The sequence below is a fragment of the Ursus maritimus genome, unplaced genomic scaffold (assembly GCF_017311325.1).
Source record: "Ursus maritimus isolate PB19 unplaced genomic scaffold, ASM1731132v1 scaffold_19, whole genome shotgun sequence".
Lineage (NCBI taxonomy): Eukaryota > Metazoa > Chordata > Mammalia > Carnivora > Ursidae > Ursus > Ursus maritimus.
This window is the reverse complement of record NW_024424341.1, coordinates 57,258,146-57,277,113: the sequence shown is the minus strand read 5'-3', so window position 1 is coordinate 57,277,113 and position 18,968 is coordinate 57,258,146. Positions and strand designations below refer to the sequence as shown.

Here is an 18,968-nt window from a genome sequence, read left to right as displayed (position 1 = left end):
TTTTTTTTTTTTAATGGTCCTAAGTCATTGTTTCTTACAGGAAATGATGGTAACAGTAGATGGGGGTCGTGTAGGTTTTTTTTAAATTGTGGAGAAAAAATTAAAACGATTAAATACATAGGTTTGAATGTAAAGAAATAAGGGGCGCCTGGCTGGCTCAGTTGGAAGAATGTTTGACTCTTGATCTTGGGGCGTCATGAGTTCAAACCCCATGTTGGGTGTGGAGATTACTTAAATAAATAAAATTTAGGGGGAGTCTGGGGGGCTCAGTCAGTTAAGCATCTGCCTTCCGCTCAGGTCATGGGATCCTGGGACCGAGTCCCGCATGGGGCTCCCTGCTTTTCCCTCCGCCTGCAGCTCCCCCTGCTTGTGCTCTCTCTCAAATAAATAAATAAAATCTTTTTTTAATGTAAAAAAAAGATTTAAATAAATAAGCTTTAAATTTTTTTTAAAAATTGTGGTAAAAAGCACATAGCATAAAGCCCACCATCGGTGGCATTTAACACACCCACACTGTTGGACGACAACCACCCAGAACATTTTCATCCTCCCAAAAGGAGCCCCCTTTCCCATTAAGGAGTGAGCCCCTAGGCCCCCACACCCTTCCAGCTCTGGGGAACCGGCAATCTCATTCCTGTCTCTATGAATGTCCTATCCCGAACATTTCGTGTAAACGGGGTCATACAATAATATTGTGGCCCTTTGTGCCTGACTTCTTTCACTCGGCATAGTGATTTTATTTTGTATTAACGTGTAGCTGACATACAATGTTACATTAGTTTGGAGCGTCAGACATAGAGACTTAGCATATGGTTTTGAAGATTTACCCATATTGTAGCGTCTACGAGTACTTCCTCCCATTGTATGGATCTCCCTCTGGGGGCATCTGGGTTGACCAGATGGCACTGTGGGAGCTGGGTGTTCTACTCCCGCCTTTTTTTTTTTTTTTAGTTTTATTTATTTGTTTGTCAGAGAGAGAGAGAGAGAAAGAGAGTGCGTGCAAGCAGGGGGAGGGGCAGCCAGAGACAGAAGTAGGCGCTCTGCTGGGCAGGGAGCCCGACACGGGGCTCGATCCCAGGACCCCGGGATCATGACCTGAGCAGAAGGCAGACACTTCACTGAGCCCCCCCAGGCACCCCTCTACTACCGCCTTTACAGGTAAGTACGGGTAAGGAAGCCGAGGCCAGGAGAGGTCGAGGAACTCATTTCCGGTCCCATGGCTGGGAGGTGGCAGGTGGGAAGCATAGACACTGGCTCTGGAGCCTACACCCTTGAGCTCGGTGTACCCCCACCTCTCCCACCTTCCCTGACACGCCACCTTCCCTCCCAGCCTGGGTCACGCCGCCTCTACCCTCCTGGCTCATGTTCTTCCCTATACCATTCGACAGCTGTGAAATTACATTGCTCTGGGGAGTCCTGGGGTCCTGCCTGCCTCAGTCTCTCCAGAACCCCACAGGGAAAGGAAGCAGCCTAGGGGGCAGGGTGGGACCCTGGGCTCCGCCCGCCTGGACCCCCATCCTGCTCCACCTCAGTCAAGCAGCTACGGCTCAGGCCTCAGCTTCCTCATCTGTGAAATGGGGCAATAATACCCATCTCGTCGGTCGATATGGGGATTAAGCGAATTTACAAGTCGTTAACCACTTAGAACAGAGTCTAGCGTGTGGTAACCATGTGCCAGCTGCTGCAATTAGTGGTGAAGCCTGAATTCTTTCCAACACACACACACACACACACACAAAGAATTCTATCTTCCTCACAGATAAAAGTAAGATAAATTATGCTTAAATAAAAATGTCTTGCCTGAGGGTTTGTTCCAGAAAAACATGAAAAATATTTTCAAACTCGTAAAAATATGCATGTTTAACAGCTTTCCCCTCAACTAAATTCTTTGCCTCGTGAGGACAGGGGTAGAGGCAGGGCCAAGGGGAAATCTGGGGGTGTCGCAAGGGCCCCCCAAATTCTGAGTAACAGGAGACACAGCCTTTGCTGTGCAAATGCAGGCTCGAGACAAGCTCCCCGACTTCCCAACTCCAACCACTGCAGCCGCTGAGGCCTGATTTTGTAGACGTTCCAGACTCTCCCAGGAAGGAACCTGGTCTGTGACATTCTCTGCTGTATCCTCAACCATGAACATGCAGTATGTGCTCAATATATGTTTCCTGGTCCTGGCACACAGTGGGCACTTAATAAATGCTTTTTTGGTCTGGCCACAGAAGGTACTGGATAAATGCTTCCTGGGCCTGGCACATAGTAGGTGCTTGAGAAAGATTTGCTAGGCCTAACAAATATACGTACTCAACAAATGTTGGCTGGGCCCGACACACGGTGGGTGAGCGAAAAATACTTTTAGGGTCCAGCACACAGTAGGTGCTCCATTAATGTTTGGTGGCTACATGAACTCAAGCAGTGCCCCTGCCCCCACTTCAGAGGGCCACTGCTCTCCTATGGGTGATATACACTGGGCTGTCTGGGGGAGGACAGGCGCCCTCAGGGAGGGTCCCACTCACCGATGTACTCTTCCACTTGGACGTAGCCATCTTTGTTCTTGTCCAGATCCTCCAGGGTTTCCTGGGGGAAGAGGGGTGTTAGGGCTGGCTCCCGAGGAGGGCTGGCCCCCCGGGGTTGGGCTGTGAGGTTCTCTCAGGGACTCTGGCTCGGGCTCGGCTGTATGGCCAGGCATCAGAGCAGTCTCAATGGGGTCTACCTGTCCCGGGGTGGGGGTAGAGATTGGGTGGCTTTCTGGGGTGCATGATGACGCAGGTCCTACCTGCACTTAGTGGGGGGGGGCAGAGAACCCAGATATCCTGGGACGCACAGGTTGCTGCCGCACGAGGAGACCTGTCCTGCATCCCTCACACTTTTCTCCCATCCAACAGCAAACGCTCTCCAAGGGAAGAAGCCTCTTCCCATTCAGCAGAGCCTAGACCCTAGCTCTGTTTTCCGTATGAGTGTGACATATTTAGTGGATCATTATGACGCACGCTCAGTACTTGGCTTTCTCTCCACTTCTTGAGCAAACAGCTTCTGTTCCCCACTTTTTTCTTTTAAGATTTATTTATTATTTAAGACTGGGGAAACAGACTCACCGCTGTGTGTGGAGCCCGAGGTGGGGCTCGATCTCATGACCCTGAGATCCTGACCTGACCCAAAAATCAAGAGTCAGGTGCTTAACCGACTGAGCCACCCAGGCACCCCTGTTCCCACTTTTTTTTAGATTTTATTCATATATATATATTTTTTTTTATGTGACAGAGACACAGCCAGCGAGAGAGGGAACACAGCAGGGGGAGTGGGAGAGGAAGAAGCAGGCTCACAGCGGAGGAGCCGGATGTGGGACTCGATCCTGGTACGCCGGGATCACGCCCTGAGCCGAAGGCAGACGCTTTAACGACTGCACTACCCAGGCGCCCCCTATTCATATGTTTAAGAGAGAGAATGAGCGAGAGTGAGCGAGAGTGAGCGAGCATGAGTGGGGGTGGGGGGAGAAGGGCAGAGGAAGAAGCAGGCTCCCCACTGCACGGGAGGTCTGACGTGGGGCTCGATCCCAGGACCCTGAGATCATGACCTGAGCCGAAGGTAGACACTCAACCGACTGAGCCACCCAGGTGCCCCCCTGCCCCGTTCCCCACTTTTACATTCAAGCTCACTCACTGTGGGATGGTGTAGGGTCTGACCCTCCACTATGCCTTCTTCACAAAGAAAACTCCAACATTTTAGGGTTGCCAGAAAAAATACAAGATGATGACTTACATTCAACTTTCAGATGAGCAGCTAATAATTCTTTAGTATAAGGATGCCCCACACAGTATCTGGTACATACTTATACTGTAGGACACAGTTACATTTGAATTTCAGATGATTTTTTTAAACATAAGTATGTCCCAAATATTTTATGGGACATACTTACACTAAAAAAAAAAAATTACGGTGGCTCAGATGGTTGGGCGTCTGCCTTCAGCTCAGGTCGTGATCCCAGGGTCCTGGGATCAAGTCCCACATGGGGCTCCCTGCTCAGTGGGGGAGTCTGCTTCTCCCTCTCCCTCTACTGTTCCCCTGCTTGTGCTCTCTCTCTTTTTTTTAAGATTTTATTTATTTATTTGACAGAGAGAGAGAGACAGCCAGCGAGAGAGGGAACACAAGCAGGGGGAGTGGGAGAAGAAGAAGCAGGCTCCTAGCAGAGGAGCCTGATGTGGGACTCGATCCCAGAACACCAGGACCACGCCCTGAGCCGAAGGCAGACGCTTAACGACTGAGCCACCCAGGCGCCCCTGCTTGTGCTCTCTTGATCTCTTTGTCAAATAAATAAAATCATAAATAAATAAATAAATAAATAAATACTCGTTATAACTTCAAGTATAATTGAATGCCCTTTGTTACTTGCTAAATCTGGTTACTCGACAGCACTTATATATTGAAATTCTTGTCATTTCTTATAAGTGACTTTCCTTTATTATTATTTTTTTCTTTAAAGTAGGCTCCATGCCCAGTGTGCGGCTTGAACTCATGACCCGGGTATCAGGAGTCACACGCTCTACTGACTGGGCCAGCCAGACACCCCTTTAAGTGACTTTCCTTTAGTTTCCCCTTTCTAAAGTACAGTTGGGGCTAGCAGTAATGTTTTGAAATCCTGTGTGTGGGGAGTTACGCTCCATATCCACGAACGTGAAAGATGACAGCAGAGTTTAGACGGGGGCTCAGCAAACTTCTTCCACAAAGGGCCGGAGAGGAAATAGTGCTACTTTGTGAGCCATGTGGTCTCTGTGGAACCCACACAACTCTCTCTGGTTGTGGCACATGGAAGCATAGGGGCGTGGCTCCGTTACAATAAAACTCGATTTGCATAAACAGGCTGAGGGCTGGATTTGGCTGCGGGGTAGATAGTTGGCTGACCCCTGGTGCGGACCGTGGATTCAACAGCCTGGGTTCAAATCCGGGCTGTGCCACTTCTGGTCTTGGTGATCTCGGGCAAGTCCTCTCACCTCTCTGTGCCCAGGTGTCCTCATCTATAAAAGGAAGGTGAAAGGGCGCCTGCGGGGGGCTCAGTTGGTTAACTGTCTGCCTTCGGCTCAGGTCATGATCCTGGGGTCCTGGGATCGAGTCCCACATTGGGTTCCCTGCTCAGCGGGGAGTCTGCTTCTCCTTCTGCCCCTCTCCCCGCTCATGCTCTCTCTAATAATAAATAAAATCTTTTAAAAATAATAATAAAATAAAATGAAGATGATAGCCCAACCCCATAGGGTTGCCATGATGACTCAATCAAGCTAATCCTTAGGTAAAGATGTTACCACGGTGCCCCTGGCACACAGGACACGCTCAGTCAGGGTCAGTTAAATAATCTCAACGCAGGGGGCCCCTGGCTGGCTCAGTTAGTAGAGCACGTGATTCTTGATCTCGGGGTTGTAAGTTCGAGCCTCATGTTGAATGTAGAGATTACTTAAAAAAAATCTTTAAAAAAAGATAAAACCTCAACTCAGGAGAGTAAAGAGGTATTACGACATTATCCGCTTTAAAAGAGGGACGTTGGGCCTGGGAGGATGGAGAGTCTAGTGGGTTCGAGAAGGCTGGGTAAATGACATCTCTCCTCTCCGGATTGCAGTCATCTCTGGAATGTGCTTGAAGCCCCCCACATCAACGGTACACACATCACCTCAAGTCAAGAAAAGGCCTGAGAAATATCTACAACAGCTGCAAATGCACCTCCCAGTGGGCCAGAGATCCCACCGCTAGCAGTTTTACCCTGCAGCCATACTGATGCATGCGTGTAATGTGACATAATGAGCAATTAGCATCAGTCAGTTTTGCAGTTTTACGTGTATGAACTCATCTAGTCCCTATAACCAGCCTTGACGTAGGAACAGTTACCAGTACCACCGTTTTATAGATGAGGAACAGGTCCAGAGAGGTTAAGTAACTTGCCCAAGGTCACACAGCCAGGAAGCTGCAGGGCTGGCATTTGAACCCAGGCCTTCTGGGCTCAGACACCTTGATCCTAACAGGCTTGCCACAGACTCTCAAACCAGCTCTGGAAACGGAGCCAGCAGAGAGGGGTTGGAGGACGGGGTCAAGGAGACGGAGAGGCCAGAGGATTATCCACTTTTTTTTACATCCTCTGGGCATTTTTTTTAAAGATTTTATTTATTTATTTATTTGAGAGAGAGCGCACAAGCCGGGGGCGGGTAGGGGGAGAAGCAGGCTCCCTGCTGAGCAGGGAGCTGATGCAGGACTTGATCCCAGAACCCCGAGATCATGACCCAAGCCGAAGGCAGACGTTTAACTGACTGAGCCACCCGCGTGCCCCTCCTTTGGGCATTTAAACACATCGGTACGTTAGCTATTTTAGACATACATATAATTACATTTTAAAAATACTTTGTGAAAAGTTAGGCATGGTAGAAACGGGTATAAACCCTTCCACGGGGCAGCTGGCTGGCACAGCGGTTGGGCGTCTGCCTTCGGCTCAGGGCGTGATCCCGGCGTTACGGGATCGAGCCCCACATCAGGCTCCTCCGCTATGATCCTGCTTCTTCCTCTCCCACTCCCCCTGCTTGTGTTCCCTCTCTCGCTGGCTGTCTCTATCTCTTTCGAATAAATAAATAAAATCTTAAAAAAAAAAAAAAAAAAACCTTCCACGACCAGTGAGCCCTCACGTGAACTGTGGACTTTGGGGGGTGACGATGTGTCAGCGCAGGTCCCTCCACTGTAACGAGTGTCCCACTCTGGCGGGGGATGTTCATGTGGGGGAGGCTGTGCGAGTGTGGGGGCGGGGAGGGTATGGGAAATCTGTGGACCTCTTGTTCAATGTTACCACGAACCTAAGTCTGTTCTAAAAATTAAGGTCTGGGGCATCTGGGTGGCTCAGTCAGTTAAGCGCCTGCCTTCAGCTCAGGTCATGATCCCAGGGTCCTGGGATAGAGTCCTGTATGGGGCTCCCTGCTCAGCGGAGAGCCTGCTTCTCCTTCTCCCTCTGTGTGTTCTCTCTCTCTTGCTCGCTCTCTCTCTGTCTCAAATAAATAAATAAAATCTTTAAAAATAAACAAATAAATAAAAATAAAATCTTTAAGAGGTGTCTGGGTGGCTCAGTCAGTTGGGCATCCAGCTCTTGGTTTCCACTTGGGTCATGATCTCAGGGTTGTGGGATCGAGCCCCGCATGGGGCTCCATGCTCAGTGTGGAGTCTTCTTGAGGTTCTCTCTCTCCCTCTATCCCTCCCCTGGCTCGCACTCTCTCTCTAAATAAATAAAATCTTTAAAAATATATAAAATAAGTAAAATAAAATATTTTAAAAATAAAAATTAAGATCTGCTGGGGAAAAAAAGAAGGAGAAAAAAATCCTTCCACAATAGGGGGCATCTGGGTGGTTCAGTCGGTTAAATGTCCAAGTCTTTATTTCGGCTTAGGTCACAGTCTCAGGGTTGTGAGACTGAGCCCCAAGTCAGGCTCCATGCTTGGCATTGAGCCTGCTTAAGATTCTCTCCCTCTCTCTCTGCCCCTTCCCCCTTACAATCTCTCTCACTCTCTCAAAAAAAAAAAAAAAAATCCTTCCACTATAAAATGGAGAAGGAATTGGAATTGCCACAAAAATTATAAAGGAATAGGAAGATGGGCCAGCAGAAGTGGCCTCAGGGTAGATACTCCATGTATGCAGTTGGGGTTTTCCTGGGGTTCAGCCAGGATTGGGGCTCCCCAAGGCACTCCTGGGGAATGTGTTTTCAAGCAGGGGGCCCGAACTCCAAATGTGAGCACAGGAAGGGGAAGACAGGGCCAGGAGGGACAGACACTGGGAGGTCAGGCGTAGGGCAGGGGAGAGGTTGCCCTCCACTGATCTCTTTGTGGGCTGGGTTCCCAGGGGAAGGGGCTGGAAGACCAGGTGACTGGCTCCCCCACGGTAAGCACTGGAAGGCTGGCCCTGACATCAGAAGCCTGGGTCCCAGGAGGGGGGTGGGAAGTGGAGAGCAGGCTCCTCGGGCCCTCACTCACGGCAATCACGATGTCCCGCATGTGAGGGAACTCTTCGGGGTGCAGGAAGGCCGTCAGCTCCTCCCTCGTGGCCATCGAGTCCCCGTCCTGGTCCGCCACCCGGAAACGCCGTTCATCCCGAGCTAGCATTTTCTTGTAGGTCTCGGCGTCCTCCACATCGTGAAATTCTTCACCTGGGGAAGGGGGAATCTCGTTCAGCTGTGCCGTAATGGAGGGAACGGCGGGCAGGTTGAAGGAAAAGACAAAGGCTCCAGCTCAGCGGAGTCAGGGCAGGAAGGCCTCCACAAAACTAGTAATAATTAATATAGATTCACAGTATGTATATATTAGCTCTCTTGTCGGGAGAGCTTAGTACATATGAAACACTTTACCTACAAAATTGCAAAATTGCATTTAATTCTCCCGAAAAAGCAAATAAAGAGAGTTTTTTTGTTTATTCTCACATTATGAAGGAGAAAACGGATTCCCACAGACAGGAAATCACCAGCCCAAAGTCAAGCAGCCAAGAATGATGCCCTTTGGGCCCCAAGGTCACCCTCTGGTGCTTTAAGTTACACTGATTCAGGTTATAGGACAGAGAAGAGGAGGAGGGTGTTTTCACCAAAGGGAAGGGTACAAGCGGAATGTGGAGGTTTGAAGAGCTCGCTGAGTTCAGGGAAACTACAGAAGGTCCATATGGCTGGCCAGAAAATGCAGAAGAACAAAGCCAGGGGGTGGGCCAGGCTGGGCTGAGGAGCTGCGAGGGAGACCCTGGGGAGCCATGAAGGGCTGTGAGCAGGGGAGGATCAGGGGTCAGCTCTGGGTGTGGAGAGACCCCTCTGGGGATGTATGAGGGACAGGCTAGAGGAGGGAGTCTGGAGGGAGGGTGCAGGAGGGAGAGAACAAGAGCTGTGGGGGTCGCAGGGCTAGGGCATGGGGACAGACAGGAGGAAACACAGTCAGGGGACGGGATAAATGGATTTGGGTTCTGTCAGAGATCAACGGTCAGGATGACAGGACATGGCAGGCAGATGTCACTGGTCAAGGATCCCCCAGTCATGGTTATAGAGGTCAGGGACTGGGAGTTTCGGGGTGATGGGGTACGGGAGTAGACCTTGATCAATGTTTGAAGTCAAGGGTTGAAGTCAAAGGTTAGGGATTCTGTCCCAGAGGCTACAGGTTCTCAGGTTGAGGCTGTCAAAAAGGTCAGGGTTACAGTGTGTGTGTTTTGCAGGGAGCAGGAGCCGGGGTCCCGCCGCGTACCCGGCGCGTAGTGGCCATAGGTGGCGTTGCGCAGCTCCTCCCAACCCACACGCCCGTCGCGGTCCGTGTCGTACGTGTTCCAGGCCGCGCTCACCGAGTCCCGTATGTGCCGCTGCTGCGTGTGCGCGATCCAAGAACGGAGCTCGGCCAGCGACACCCAGCCGTCCCCATCCCCTGCGCGGTCCATGCGGTCCACGATGCGCCTGCGAGTCGGGGCGGGGCACACGTCAGTCCCGGACTCCGCCCACCCCGGAGACCCGCCTTCGTTCAGGCTCCGCCCCGCACATGGAGCCACGCCCCCACTCGAGACACACACCCCATAAAGGGTTGAGAAAACCTTCCCAGAGCCGCCCGCCCACAGAGGGGAGACGCCTGTCAATCCCGGGGCCACGCCCCGGGAAGGTCTCCGCCCCTTCAATCCAAAATCAGAGGGTCTACTGCCGCTGTGAGGTCCTCCACACCGCCTAGTTGGGGGAAGGACCTACCGCAATCCAGGGCCACACCCTCCACTCTGACTCCGCCCCTGGACCCAAACTTGCTCCATCTCTCGTTTGTCCGAGTTGGGGGTCAGGGCAGGGAGGCAGTGTCACATCGCGCCCCTCGCCCGCATGTCCCTATCCCAAGACTCTCTCTGAACTCTGATGGCCACGGCCACGCACACACCGCACCTCTCGCCGTTTCAGGCGCGGCCGGTCTTCAGGCCGTCCCTTCCAACCCCGCCCCCTGCCCCGCCCGCCTGGCTGCGCGGGCACATTTCAGGCTCCTCTCCCTCCAGCCCCACCCTATGCTGCGTCCCGCCCCTTTCCCCTACTTTTCCCAGACTGTCTAAGGGTTTGCCCCAGGACCATCAGCAGCAACCCTGCGGGCTTGGCCTCCATCAGTCCCTTCCCCAAGCTCCGGCCGGATCATGTGCACCGTGCCGTCGCCTATGAAGCCCCTGAAGACCCTTCCCCGCGCACCTTGTCTTGGGCCGCTCCTATCTGCTCCCAGGACCCCTCCCCCGGCCACTCCCCGCCACCGGTTTGGGTCCTTCCCTAACAGCTCACAGAGCCCACAGGGAGCGCTCCTCTTGGTCACCGTCCTTCAGCCCCGCAACCCAGTTCCCAGGGTCTACTGCGACCTGGGCACGGCCAAGTCCCCTCCCACTCCAGGCTGTGTCTGCTCCGATCGGTCTGGAGCTGGAGTCCCCAGACTCACACGCTACCCTGAGGATCAGGCTGTTGTCAAGAGCGTGGGCTCCACCGCCAGATATTCTAGGTTCAAATCCTGCCACCTTCGCTTGCTGGCTATGTGACCTGGACAAGTCACTTAAACCTCTCTGTGCCTCAATTTACCTCTTTGTAAAATGGAGGATAAATAATAGAACCTACCCCACAGCGTGGTTGTGGGGATTAAATAAATTAACCCTTGCAAAGCACTTAGAACAGTGCCAGGCATTGTAGTAATGCTATGCCAAATGTGTTAGCCTACCTCCTCCCTCCCTCCTTCACCCAACCCCATCCGCGCACAGTCTCCCAGCCAGCAGACCCAGTCACCACGACTATCTCCACGACTATCTCCATGCTGATCCAGTCACCATTGCCTCTTGTCTTCCATCTGGACGACTGCAGTTGCTTCCTCACCAGCTCCCTGCTTCTCGGTCCCTACAGTCTGTTCCCCGAAAGGCAACCAGGAAGATTCCGTTGAAACCTAAGTCAGCTCACATCATCCCTCTGCTTAGAGCCCTCCTATGGCTCCCGTCTCCCTCCGAGAAACGCTGAAATCTTCACGGTGGCCTGAAGGCCCTGACTTCCTTGTTCCTTCTCTGCCATCATCTTCCACCTTCTCCTCTTTGTTCACTGGGTTCCAGCCACACGGGCCTCGCTGCTCCTCAAATATCAGGCCCGCTCCTGCCTCAGGGCCTTTGCACTTACAGTTCCCTCTGCCTGGAATGCTATTCCCCCATATATCCACATGGATCAAATATTACCTTCTCACTGGGCCTCCCTTCACCTCCCTGTTTAAAATTACGGCCCTGAATCCTCCCCTCCATCTCTCTCCTACCCCAGACGGGCTCGGCTTTCCTCTGGGCTGAGCTGGTCGAATTCCTTGGCCACTTCCCGTCCTAGGAAAGCCTCATGGTCGTACTGGAAGTTCCCGTGGGCGTCATCATGAGGGGCCTCGCTCAGGGGGGCCGCCTGGTGCACCCTCCCCTGGCCATGAGGGCCTGCGTCAGGGGATGGCTTGCCCTGGGCGCCGCGCCTGAGCAGCAGCAGCAGCAGCAGAAGTGATGGTCGCCACATCATCAGTCCTTAGGGAGCGGTGGAGGCTAGGAGTCAGGGGTCACAGGAAAAAGAATAGAGACAGGACAGGAGAATGGAGGGGGGGAGACCGAAGACAAGACACAGATGGTAGCTGGTCGCAAAGTTTAGGGCTCAAGAAGGGCCGGGGGTGGGAAAAAGGGGGGCAGAGTTCTCAGAGGTAAACCCAGAAGTGGGGACTGAATCTTCTGAGGGAGTCCCAGAACGGTCCCAGAGCCAGTAGTGGGGGGTCTCAAGCGAGAGACGTGGCGCGCTTCCCACGCAAAGTATGGAGCGGGGTCGTGGCCAGAAAGCAATCATGCAGGCCCCCAGGCGTTATGTGCAGCCCGGACCCAATTTCCCGGCCGAGAGAACCCGGACCGTCCTCCCTGGGCAAGCCACCCGCCCTCGCCTCCCTTTACCAGTTTAGCCAGCTTCACTTCGCTCTACACAGTCCGTTCTGCGTTCTCCGAAAAAGATGCCCAATTTGGCGGCTCTCCAGCCAGGCCCCGCCTCCAGCAGCTCAGAGGCCCCGCCCTCCGACCAATGAGCGCTCTTGAGGACCCCCAAGGGGCGGGGCCGATGAGCTCGCGAGGGCCGCGGGCGCCCCACGCCACGTCCACAGAGAAAAGCGCGGCCCCAGAGGTTCCGCCCGCCCCTTCGCAGGGCAGGCGGGTGGGCGGCCCCGGAGAGACGCGGATGCCGAGAACTACAACTCCCGGCACGCATCGCAGCGCCCTACCGGACCACAGACCACCTCTAGCTGTTCTATTTCCCAAGCCTCTTGGGAGGTGGTTTGGGTTTTTTAGTTTTTTTTGGGTTTTGCTTTTTTTTTTTTAATTTCTTTATTTACTTAAGTAACCTCTACACCGAAAGTGGAGCTGGAGCTCACGACCCCAAGATCAAGAGTTGCATGCTCTTCTGACTGAGCCAGCCAGGCCCCCAGGAGGTGTATTTTTATCTTTCCCTTTGTCAGTATGGTTTAAGAAAGAAGGGAACAGAGGGGCCAGAGGAGGCATCCCCTTCCCTCAAAGAGGGAACAATGCTTCCCTTCCGCTCCACCCAAGGAGTCAGGTCAGACTCCAGCCAAGAATTCCTCAAAATACGTGGCACATTGTAGGCATTGGGTAAATAATGTGAAATTTATGAATGAAAAAGACGTGACTTGGTATATAAAATTGGCATATTCCACAACTGGCAACACGTTAGCCTCCGGAGAGATTCCAAGCCCAGGCTTACACTATTTACTCCCCCAGCCCACGTGTTCTCCTACTTCCCTTGCCTAAAAGTCAAAATGATAAGAACACAAGGATTCGGGCCCAAACTCGCGTTTATATGTGGAGGTGAAAAAGAGCCATGATCGTCAGGAGGGGAAACTGAGGCAGACCACAGGAGGAGAAATCCAGAAGGTCATCGGGCCCAGGACTCTTTCTGGAGGCTCAGAAATACCAGGATTCCAGGAGGTCTCACAGCATGAAAGGGGCCTGACTCCATTAGCTGGTGGTAGCCAGAGTGGAGAACGATTATCAGGCCGCTGCTGAGAATGCACGTATGTGCTAAGAGTCAGCATCCTTGGCCACGCCGGGAGTGGGCAGGAGGGCCCCTACGTCATCCCCACGGAGAGACATCCAGGGGGCTGAAGGAAGAGGAAGGAGGGAGGTCATCAGAATCTCTGAAATCCTCTGGGTTCCTGACTGCCCCTCCCCGACGTGTGTGTCTGTCTGCCTTTCCCAGTCTCTGTCCTACTCCACAGGTTTCTGTCCCCCTCTGAGTCTCTGTTCCTTTCTGTCTAGATCCGCCCCCCCCCAGGTCTGTGTCTCCCCCTCCTTGGGGGTTTCTGTCCCTTTCTCTGAGTTCTTTCCCTCTTCCGGCTCCACACCTGGCAGCCCCCTTCTCATCCTTCTCCACAGCAGAGCTCCTCCTGCAGCCACTGCCGTGAGCAGTAAGAAGCCGACGACGATTCCGACCACTGGCACCGAGGATTTGGCTGGTGATTCTGCAGCCAGAGAATGATGTGAGATGCCGAAGGGCCCCTCCAGCCCATCTGAGTCAGGGCAGGAGCCTGGGGGTTCTCAGGCCCTCCCAACCTCAGAGAGCCCAGCATCAGGTTTTGGGGAATGGGTGTGGACAGAGGGAACACCAGTCTGCTGATGTCCTAGGTCTGTGCAGAACACCCCCATGTCGCATAGAAGAGCCAGCTACAGCAAGATGGGTCTCAGTCACACTGGCCCAGGGACCTGTAGCAGCAGGGTGCGTGCTATCCTGACGCGGAGAGCAAAGCCAGCACAGAGCAGGAGAAGGTCAGATTCACAGAGGACTGGCAGTGGCTGAGCAAGACACGGTCAGTCTTAGTGTCGACTGGCAGAAGCAGACGACAAGTGATCAGACTAGCAGCAGCAGGAGGGAAGGCGGTAAGACTTAGGGACGACTGTCCAGAGTGGTTAATGGGTGGTCAGACTCAGTGAGGCCAGCAGCAGCAGGAGGGAAGGCAGTCAGACTCAAGGAGCACTGGCAGCAGCGGGGTGGAAGGCGGTCAGACTCGGGAAGGACGAAAGGCTACCAGAGACAGGGAGTGTCATCACTCAGCGGGACCTCACCCAGCTCCACAGTGAGGGGCTGTGGCAGCCCTGCGTGCTGCACCAGGCAGCGGTAGTGGTGCTCGTCGCCACTTTTGACCGTCAGCGAAGACCAGGCGTGGAAGGAGCCGTCGCCATTGGGGCCAAGGTCACCTTCACCTGAGCCGGCTGCCAGCCCGTTCCGGAGGAATCGCAGTTGTAGCTCCGGGGGATAGAAGGAGAAGGCACTGCAGGTGAGCACAGAAAAGCCGGGGCTGCCGGGTCGGGCCTTCAGGCGCATGGAGGGCGGCTCTGCAGACAAACAGGCAGACAGACCTAAGCCCCAAGCCCATGAACCCCTAGGGCCAGAGCAAGTGAGGGCTGGGTAAGGACATACAGAGGCCTCCATTCCTTCCACCATACCCAGCAGGTCCCACCATGTGCCCTGCACGGTGCTGAGCCTGGAGGATATAGTGGCAAAGATAAAGGGACGTTCCTGAGGGGACAGAGACCCCCACCTATCCACCGTGAGGGTATCCACCGCTTATCCGTTCCTTCCTGCAACACACACATACTGAGCACGAACCATGTGCCACACACTCTTCTAGGCGCCCAGGACACAGCAGTGAACAAGACAGACAAAAGTCCCTGTCTTCAGGGCGCCCGGGGGGCTCATCAGTTAAGCATCTGCCTTTGGCTCAGGTCATGATCCCAGGGTTCTGGGATCGAGCCCTGAGTGTCTGGCTCCCTGCTTGGCGGGGACTCTGCTTCTCCCTCTCCTGTGTTCATGCTCTCTCTCTCTGTGTCTCAAATAAATAAATAAAATATATTTTTTAAAAAGTCCCTGTCTTCATTGAGCTCATGTTCTAATGAGGGGAGAGAGACAAATATTTGTGTACAAATAAATGGAAAGGAAACAGACTGCGAAAGTGCTGTGATGAGAGAAAGTAAGACAGACCCTACCATCATTAAAAGATAGTAAGCGGATATTAAGAAAAATATCATACCAGCGCATTTGAAATTTAAATGAACCAGACAAATTCCTAGGAAATGCAACCTTCCGAAACTGACACAAGAAGAAATAAAAAACTTGAGTAGTCCTATAATGATTTAACAATTTTAATCCATAATTCGAAACTTCCCAACAAATAAAAGTCCAGGTCCAGGTGACAACATTGACGAATTCTTCAAACAAACAAACAAACAAACAAAAACAAACAGCACATCTACATGTAATTTAGGAAAAAGGCTCCACTGCCATCAATGGAGGAGAAAGGATGGTGGTCTTGCAACAGATGATGCTGGGTCAACTGGAGATCCATGAGGGACAAATGAACCTTGACTCCTTACCTCACATCATTACACACAATTAACTCAAGATGGATCACACAGTTACATATAAAAGTTACTTATCAACCAAGCTCCTAGAAGACCTAAAAGAATACCTTCATAGCTTTGGGAGAGGAAAGATTTCCTAAGGAGAACACACACAAAAGCTACAGATTGAAGATGGATGGATTGATCTTCATTAAAATTAAGAACATTTGCTCATCAAAAACTTTCAACAAGAGAGGAAAAAGACAAGCTGCACACCGGGAGAAGTTATTTCCAATGGAACCATCTGACATAGCCAAAAGACTCCTATCCAGAATATGTTAAGACCTCTAACAAGAAAAAAAAAGAAAAAATTCCACTTTAAAAGTTGGCAAATGTATTCAAACAGCCACTCCAAAAGAGTGAACGCTCAACCGGTCAATAATGCGAAAAAGTACGCTGTCACTAGTCATTAACTCATTTACTGCATTTTTTAAAACATTTATTTATCCGAAGCGGGGAGGGGTAGAGGGAAAGGGAGAGAGAGAATCGCAAGCAGACTCCCTGAGGAGCATGGAGCCTGATGCGGGACTCGATCCCACGACCCCGAGATCACAACCTGAGCAGAAACCAAGAGTGGGAGGCTTAACCAACGGAGCCACCCACGTGCCCCCTCATTGATCTGATTTTGTCTTAATTTGGCAAATCATGTATACAATTCTCATTTATCAGAGAACTGAAAAACGCATCACAATGAGATACCACCACAAACCCACCAGAATGCTTCAAATTCAAGACAGACAGTATCAAATTCTGGCAAGTCTGTGGAGCAACTGGAGTTCTCATACCCAGCTGGTGGGATTATGAATGGCTTCAACCCCTTTGAGAAAAGTGTTTAGCGGGGCGCCTGGGTGGCTCAGTCATTAAGCCTCTGCCTTCGGCTCAGGGCGTGATCCCGGAGTGTTCTGGGATCGAGCCCCGCATCAGGCTCCCCACTCAGCGAAGCCTGCTTCTTCCTCTCCCACTCCCCCTGCTGTGTTCCCTCTCTCGTTGGCTGTCTCTCTCTCTGTCAAATGAATAAATAAAATATTAAAAAAAAAAAAAGTGTTCAGCACCACCTACTAAAGCTAATCTGGGGCCTCCACCACCATACCCAGCGAGCGCGTGCTCACAGTCTTCTGAAGTTCAAAAGGCAATGCCATGGTGATAAAAACCGGGTCAGTTGTTGCCCTTGGGAGGTATGGAATGGGAGGGGACACAAGGAAGTCTTGTGAGGTACTGGAAATGTTCTAGATCTTGGTAGGCAGGTACATGGGCACCCGTTAAACTTAATCAGCCACCTACCTTGGGTAGGTGAGTTACACCTCAATAAAAAAGAAAAAACAAAGCCACTATAGTGGGGGCGCCCGAGTGGCTCGGTTGGTGAAGCGTCTGCCTTCAGCTCAGGTCATGATCCCAGGGTCCTGGGATCAAGCCCTGCATGGGCTCCCCGATCAGCGGGGAGTCTGCTTCTCCCTCTCCCTCTGCTGCTGCCCCCCGCTTGCACTCTCTCTCTCGCGCTCTCTCGCTCACTCTCCGTCTCAAATAAATAAAATCTTAAAAAAAAACAACAACACACAATTGGGGCGCCTGGGTGGCACAGCGGTTAAGCGTCTGCCTTCGGCTCAGGGCGTGATCCCGGCGTTGTGGGATCGAGCCCCACATCAGGCTCCTCCGCTATGAGCCTGCTTCTTCCTCTCCCACTGCCCCTGCTTGTGTTCCCTCTCTCGCTGGCTGTCTCTATCTCTGTCGAATAAATAAATAAAATCTTTAAAAAAAAAACAAAAAAACACCACACAACACGAAGACACCATATTGAATAAATGGACAAAACAATGGCAGGGGAGACAGTACTGGGGGTCGTACGGGGACACACTTTAACCAGGGTGATCAGGGAGGACCCTGTTGAAGAGCATGTTGACATCCAAGGTCAAACCTAAAGCATGAGAAGGACCCAGTCATGGCAGGATCGCAAGGAAGAGAACTACAAGCAGAGGGAACAGTAGGTGCAAAGGGCCTGAAGAGGAAAAGAACCTGACACTTGGAGGAAGGGGGAGACAGCGAGCACAGATGGGGTGTTGGGAAATTATAGTGACGGAAAGCAGCCACCTGCGGGGATTGCAGCCCACAGAGTAGAGGTTACATTGGAGTGTAAGACTAGAGAAAAGCTAACGGACAGTTTTAAACAGTGGTGGGCTCTGAGCTCATTTATGTTTCCAAAACGGTCTTCTGACTGCTCGGTAGAGGGCCAGGATGGAAGCTGGGATTGCAAGATGGGGACACTGAGGACAAAAGAGCTCTAATTCCAGCCCTTGAGAACCCCCTAGACGTGCACGGAAGTACAGTGTTTCTGTACTATAACAGGGGTCACGCAAGGCATCGTGGGGGTCCGAAAGAGGCAAGTGTAAAGCCTCCTGGGCCACAGGAAAATCTCCTCGGCTGTGACACCAGAGGACCCAATGGAGAAGGGCGGAGATGGAGAAACGGGAGGGCTGGTGTAGGCTCGAGGAACTCTGGCTGAGCCAAGCAGGCAGAGGCTAAGGAGAGGGACAGAGGCCACTGCCACTCAGGGCCCCCAGGCCAGGCTGAGGAACTTGAGCTGTGTCCAGAGGTCTCTGAGAGCCAGGGGAGGGCTGTGTGCGGTAAAGGAGCGGGGACAGCTCTGGGTCTAGAAAGACCCTCTGGAACATGTCGGGGAGGAGCTGCAGTGGGGAGAGTGGAGGCTAGGAGGCCGGGGAAGAGGATGAGGCCTACGGTGGGGGGCATGGGGACGGAGAGCTCCATGGGGATCAGGGATTCTGGAGGATGCTCACCCTTCCACTCCAGGTTTCCACGGCCCCTCTCCAGATGGCCCAGCAGCCGCTGGGGGCAGGAGTTGAGCAGGAAGGTTCTCTCCTTGCTGACCGCCCCGGCCTGCTGCGTCCACGTCTTACGGATGGTCTCAGTCTCGGGCCATTCCCCATTCCAGGTGCCCAGCTTGGGGTCGAAATTCATGAAATCCTCGCCGTTCAGAGCGAACTTGGCCACGGGCACCGAGGCGTTGTCAGGGCCCAACTCACAGCCCAGCAGGCCCTGCAGGGTGTAGGGTCCTGGGGTGCCCACATACAGGTGAGCAGGACCCAGGAGCAGGGGCCCTGGCCCCTCCGCGCTCAGACCCCGGGAGGCCTGTCTTACCTCCTTCCCCCAAGGCTCTGAGACCTTCAAGAAAGAGCTCCTGCTTGTTCCTCAGGTCTGTGGTCTCTTTCTCCCAATACCAGGAGACCTGGTTTTCCCAGACCCAAGCCCCGCACGGCTCCGCCTGGGCCCGAAGGTTGTTGTAGCTCAAGTACTGCTGTGGACCGAGCCAGCCCGACACCCAGAAGGCCGGGGTCCCGGGGGCGGGAGCGGACACGGCGGTGAGGTGGTACAGGAGGGAGAGATGGCTCTCTGCTGGAGGGAGACAGAGGGGAAGAGAGCAGATGGGCGGGGGACCTAGCCTGGGAGCAGCCCAGATACCCTGAAAGAGAAAAGACTCAACCCCAAAGAGCAAGGACAGACCCAGAGAGAGGGAGAGAGCCTGGGGG

At 52.8% G+C, this 18,968-nt stretch overlaps 2 protein-coding genes across 3 annotated transcripts in view; both read right to left on the bottom strand.

The window, feature by feature from the left end:
- RCN3 (reticulocalbin 3) overlaps positions 1-12,073 on the bottom strand; it is a 13,771-nt gene extending 1,698 nt beyond the window's left edge. Inside the window, exons 1-5 of one of the 2 annotated variants that reach the window (XM_008684549.2) lie at positions 11,920-12,073; positions 11,262-11,526; positions 9,219-9,421; positions 7,977-8,149; positions 2,508-2,568 (exon numbers count right to left, since the gene is read on the bottom strand). In XM_008684549.2, the coding sequence (XP_008682771.2) occupies positions 2,508-2,568; positions 7,977-8,149; positions 9,219-9,421; positions 11,262-11,503 (679 nt within the window). In that variant the 5' untranslated portion in view covers positions 11,504-11,526; positions 11,920-12,073. Of the gene's footprint in view, positions 1-2,507; positions 2,569-7,976; positions 8,150-9,218; positions 9,422-9,703; positions 9,851-11,261; positions 11,527-11,919 lie in introns of those variants that run through there. The other variant, XM_040634297.1, reaches the window with a different exon arrangement.
- Positions 12,074-12,809: 736 nt separating this feature from the next.
- On the bottom strand, positions 12,810-18,967 carry FCGRT (Fc fragment of IgG receptor and transporter; the record flags this gene model as incomplete). The annotated part of the gene is made up of 5 exons (XM_008684679.2): positions 12,810-13,133; positions 13,377-13,493; positions 14,095-14,364; positions 18,219-18,494; positions 18,580-18,967. Coding segments are annotated over 5 exons (1,131 nt in total), but the record flags the coding sequence as incomplete, so codon positions are not given.
- Position 18,968: the final 1 nt, after the last annotated feature.